The following is a 5,895-nucleotide window of genomic DNA, read 5'->3' on the forward strand; positions in this document are numbered from 1 at the left end:
TCTTATTTTTAAGATAGTTTGGTTTAGGTTTTAACTGATGATTACTAAAAAGATAATATGAATAAAAAAGAAATAACATGAAATGAACAAAACAGTAAAAAAGAAAAAGAATGTTTATTTTTTTATTATTTTTTGAATTCAGCAAGAAATAATTTTTATTGTATAATTCTTTAAATTAAAAGAAATGAATATCAATGTCGAAGAAAAATATTATTTACTCGTCTTTTTTTGTTATCAAATTGAGAGAATGAAGAGAAATTCAAAATGTTGTCTACTTTTCAATTTCGTGATTTACAAAGTACAAGTGAAGGTGGACTAAATTAAATTTTCTAAAAATATGGGTTAGTTTGGAAAACAGGAAAAGTTTCAAAACTCACAGGGGTGAATATCCAAGGGGAAAAAGGCCCAAGGGGGGGGAAAAAGCCCTATTTCCCTATGCACTAATTATTCTCGGTTTTCTCATACACGAACTTTTAAACCATGTCAAAAACCACATGAACAACACGGAAATGACTTATTTCCTTATGAACTAGTTTTTTCTGGTTTTTTCACACACAAACTTTTAAATCATGCCAAAAAACACATGAACAACTCTATTTTTGGAATTACGTACACAAACTATCTATTTTAAACTAATTCCCCTAAAACTGTAAACGGTGTAATTTAAACGTTAACTTGGTTTATGACATGTAGAAAGCCAGTTTAATTTGGGTTGATAAAAAATTATTATGTCGTTTTATTCTTCTTTCTTTTTTGTCAATTGCTCTTTTTTATCAGGAATCGTTTTACTTTTCATCATCAGCTGGGAATATTGCGTCGATTTTATAGTTTCTTGTGACAATACATGGAGATTGTAAGCTAGTAGTTGCTGCTTTTCTTTCTTTATGCACCATGTAAAACATTTTATTTTTCTCCAGAATAATAATTTTTATCCCCAATTGATGACGAAGAGTAAAACTATTTGTGAAAAAGAAGAACAGTTGACAAAAAAAAGAGAAGAAGGATAAAACTACGTTGTATTTTTTTTATGAATCCAAATTAAACCGGCTCTCCACCTGTCATAAACCTAGTTAACATTTAAATAACACCATTTACGGTTTTAGGTGAATTAGTTTAAAAATCGATAGTTTGTATATGGTATTCAAAAAATAGAATTGTTCATGTGTTTTTTGGCATGACTTAAAAGTTCGTGTGTGAAAAAACTAAGAAAAACTACTTCATAGGGGAATAAACCACTTTCCCTCTGTTTATGTAATTTTTGGCAAAGCTTAAAAGTTCGTGCGTAAAAAAGCCGGAAACAATTAGTTCACCGAGAAGTATGCCATTTTCCCGAATATCGCAGGATACAAACAAAGGTATGTACAGACTAATTAGGTCAAACTCCGTTGTGGAGTGAACAGGGGTAAAATCGAGAACTAAAAAAGGAAACTCTTTCATCTCGCGCTTATAAGTAAACATGGCCGCGACTAGTGTTTAATCAATATGCCTACGAGAGATCAGAGCAAGCGAGTTACATGCTGTTCTTGTTCCGTTGCGGGCATAAATCGAAAACCCTTTCATCTTTTCTCCATTTCCTCTTGCAAAGTAATCTTCTTTATTTGCAATTTGGAAGAAAAGATCGAACATTTTGTTTCTGTCATTTTCGGTTCTTGCGTTTGATACCAAATGTTCAGGGGCAGTCTCTCTTTCAGTTAAATGAATTTTTCACATGTTCTGTTTTGCCTTGTCGGAAATCTCTGAGAGAATGTTCTTTTGTCTGATATCAATCAACAGACAAAGTTTGGAACTTTATGTGTGTATGAATTCTTCATGTGGTAATCTACTTCTGTTGTTGTTACTTAGTATTGATTAATGAAAATGTGTTTAATCAAAAGTGCCTATGAGAGATCAAAGCAGCTATTTTGATGCTGTTCTTGTTCCGTTGCGGGCATAAACTAAAACCCATTGATTTTTTTCTATTTATCATCTTGCAAGTTCATTACTGCAAAATGGAAGAAAAGATCGATCATTTTATATATATATATATTTCTTTCGTATTGTTTCTGTCTTGCTATTGTTATGCTGTCGTTGTTGTTCGGCCGAGGCAAATTGGTTCTTTCGTTTTAATCTGGTGTTTGTTTGAAACAGCCATGCCAATCCTGTCTTAAGAATTAATCGCTACCATGACAACTAGCCATGGAAAATTAATCTTAAACCATTTAGAGATGGCTTAAGCATTTGAATCTCTTTTTTTTTTTTTTTTGGATCCAATCTTCTGAAATAAGTTTTTGATTCTTTTGCAAACACATCTAAATTTCCAGACGGTACAACAATTATATATATTATTGACAAAAGAATAGCACAGTTTGTGTACATTCAAGGTGCTTTATGACCAGTGGTATGACCTGATTCCTCTACCTACCATGATACCAAAAACGATGGCAGTTGGTTGTAGCACGAATAGCCTGTCATACCATAAAGCGTTTAAGCACCTACTACTATATCACAAGATTCAAATAATATTAAACCTCATCTGCACGTTAATATAATGCAAGTCTCACGCCGATGGTTTCCCACGTGCGTTGATCCTAGAATGAATACTCCTATCTAACATGGGATTGCACCAAGGAGGAAACCGGTTAAGAACATATCCCTGCCTCTGTGGATTATTTGTAGAAACAGAAGCAGATTCAGGTTCTTGTATATTAGATATCATTGTCACGATTCAGCTAAAGTTAATCTAGTAAGAGGGGGTTATAGATTCAACGGTGGTGGATAAGTATGGACACCCTCTAACGTGCCGTAAGATGAAGGAGAAGCCAAACATCAATCAGGAAGCCAAACAGAAGTAGAACACGCAAATATGTTTTTTAATCTTTCAACACAAACTCCATATGCTCAACCTAAGTTGCACATACTTATACTGTATCTTAATCTAATGTAACGAAGATCTTATTATTACACAAACAAACTCTCTAGAGCTTTTTATTGGCTTCTGATAAAATATAGAATGAAAAAGAGAAACAATAGTGTAGAAGGTCTTTTAGTTGGCTTCAGAAGGCAGCAGGTCTTGTAATCCACACACCATGTTTGCTGGTAGTGCAACATCAATCATCTTCGGATACGCCAGATTCAGATCTATTATAGGGCAAAGAAAGACCACGGTTATTATAACACTGAGGAAAGTTGCAATACCTTAAAACATACACACTAAGCAGAAAGAAGCTTACTTGTCATGATGGTTTTGAATGTTTCTTTGTCTTTAGTTAAACGCGGGTTGTGTTGCATCTCTTCTCCAACTGTGCTTACCTGAACATCAACAGAAAGATAGTGTAAAGCCATTGTGTGGATGCATTTCCATTAGAGAAGACAATGCAAATGAATTTTCGTTTTGCATTACCTCGAAACCTTTGTAGTCATGAGCTGGATAGATCAATGTGTCCTTTGGCAATGTAAATATCTGCTTAAAGATCAAAACAAAAACTTTTTAAACTAAATCCTTTAGATCAATCTGCCTGTGAAGTGACAAGATAGTGTGAAAAAACTTGCCTGTGAATGCACAGACTCATAGAGTTGATCCGCGCATCCACCCTGGAACACACCAAAGAAAACATCATCAGAGAAGTTAAATCAATGTCCAAATACAAAACACAGATCTCATGCATCAAAGTTGCGGTTTTTGGTTCCTTATAACCATGGCTGGTCCTGAGCATAGGCTATTGAAGCATTGGCTTATGGTCTCCAAAATTTTAAGAAAAAAATTACATAAATATAGTCCCCCAAAATTGTAGTTTTTTTTATATAAACCCTTGCTAAATTGTCTACAACCCCAAAATCTCAGGAAGCATTGGCTTATGGCCTCCAAAATTTTAAGAAAAAAATTACATAAATATAATCCCCCAAAATTGTAATTTTTTTAATATAAACCCCTACTAAATTGTCTACAACCCCAAAATCTCAGGAAGCATTGGCTTATGGTCTCCAAAATTTTAAGAAAAAAATTACATAAATATAATCCCCCAAAATTGTAATTTTTTTTATATAAACCCCTACTAAATTGTCTACAACCCCAAAATCTCAGGAAGCATTGGCTTATGGTCTCCAAAATTTTAAGAAAAAAATTACATAAATATAATCCCCCAAAATTGTATTTTTTTTTATATAAACCCTTACTAAATTGTCTACAACCCCCAAAATCTCAGGACCGGCCCCATGTTTCTATGTATTGGCACAGAGGGTTTTGGATGTCTTAGAATCTATGCATCCAAATTATTGTTCTTGGTTCTTTATAAATATAATCCATTTTCCTCTGTTTAGTAGTGTACCTGAAAGTCGGTTCTCCCACAACCGCGGATCAGTACAGCATCGCCCGTAAAAGCCATTCTTGGTTGCGGCTGATCAGCTCCTTCTCCAGTCACATATGTAACACATCCTGCTGTATGTCCAGGTGTAGCACGGACCTGCACCAAAAAACAAAACCATTATCACTCGCCATACTCTCTAGTTTCTTAGTTATTGTGACATTCTTGTTTTCAAACCTCGAGGTATAAATCACCAATAGATACTCTCTCTCCATGTTCAACAAACTTATCCGCTTTAGAACCACTTGCTTTTGAGATTACGGACTTCACACCTGGGACCTTTGTCTGCATAAAAGCAGCAAACAAGGTAAACAGATCACTGAATGTTCGGTAATGTAAAGAATCATATTGAGTAAAGAGAAAAAGAGAGACCTTAAGAAGACCAGTCCCAGTGACATGATCGGCATGAACATGAGTGTTCATAGCATAGACAAGCTTCAATCCTAACTCATTGATCAGCTTCAAATCTCTATCGACAGTTTTGTCCACAGGATCAATCAACTGTTCAAACACACACATACGATTCAGACACAAAACAAAAACATGAACTGATTCAACCTACCATCTTTGCCGACAAAACAATCAGATCACATTCAAGACACATACGATTAAGACAAAACAAGAGTGAAAAAAAAAACGAACTGATCCAAGTTCCCATCTTTGCCGACAAAACACACAATTTCTGAAAACCCATATCGAAAGATTCTATCTTTATGAAAGCAAAAGAACAGAACTTACCAGAGCAGGTTTGTCCGGATGGGAAATGTCGGCGAGAAGATACGTATAAGTCGAAGACTCTTTCTCGAAGAGCTGACGGAAGAGAAGCTTCGAGGAGGAAGAGGAAGACGAACCCATCACTGATCTGATGAGTGTTGGAGTTCTGATTAGAGGACGACGGAGAACACGAGATTGCTGAAATCTAGGTTGAAGGAGGAGAAGATGCTGGAGCCGTGAGAAACGTGTCACCACCATTGTTGTTTATTTTAAGAGAGCTTTTTAAACCCCACACGAAACGAAACTGTTGACGTCAGCGTCTTGAGAGGAAAAACGGTGGGACCCTCGATGGATCAGTACTGTGCAAATGCAGTAACAAAAATAGTAATGGGATTTGATTTGATCTGAGTCATCAGGCCTTATCTTATTCTATTGGGCTTATCTATATTCATGGGCCCCATTTCGAGGAATAAACGCGTCAAGTTATTAATATTGGGTAGGGGTGAGCGTTCGGGTACCCATTTGGGCTCGGTTCGGGTCTATCCGGATTTCGGGTTTTCGGGTTCAAAAATTTCAGCCCCATTCGGATATTTCTAAATTTTGGTTCGGGTTTGATTCAGATTTTTGCGGGTTCGGTTCGGGTTCGGATAACTCGTTTAAATTATTTTAAAATTTAAAAATTTTTTTATATACTTTAAATTTCTCAAAATCTATAAACAAAACAATATATTACATATAAATTTGAATATCATATGTCAAAGTATCTAAAATTAACATATAAATTGGTTTGGTTTGAATATTTGGATTGAGAATCAATAGGTATTTTAAATATTGTTGGTGT

The 5,895-nt window shown here is 35.1% G+C and overlaps 1 protein-coding gene across 1 annotated transcript; it reads right to left on the reverse strand.

Moving 5' to 3' along the window:
• Positions 1 to 2,826: 2,826 nt before the first annotated feature.
• On the reverse strand, positions 2,827 to 5,413 carry LOC106331433 (persulfide dioxygenase ETHE1 homolog, mitochondrial). Its single transcript, XM_013769788.1, has 8 exons — positions 5,079 to 5,413; positions 4,713 to 4,841; positions 4,518 to 4,625; positions 4,305 to 4,439; positions 3,529 to 3,570; positions 3,380 to 3,439; positions 3,210 to 3,288; positions 2,827 to 3,117 (listed from the first exon to the last, which is right to left on the reverse strand). The coding sequence occupies exons 1-8, from the start codon at positions 5,310 to 5,312 to the stop codon at positions 3,023 to 3,025; spliced, it is 882 nt and encodes a 293-aa protein (XP_013625242.1). The 5' UTR covers positions 5,313 to 5,413; the 3' UTR covers positions 2,827 to 3,022.
• Between the last annotated feature and the right edge of the window lie 482 nt (positions 5,414 to 5,895).

Source organism: Brassica oleracea, chromosome C3 (genome assembly GCF_000695525.1).
Source record: "Brassica oleracea var. oleracea cultivar TO1000 chromosome C3, BOL, whole genome shotgun sequence".
In the NCBI taxonomy this organism is placed as follows: domain Eukaryota; kingdom Viridiplantae; phylum Streptophyta; class Magnoliopsida; order Brassicales; family Brassicaceae; genus Brassica; species Brassica oleracea.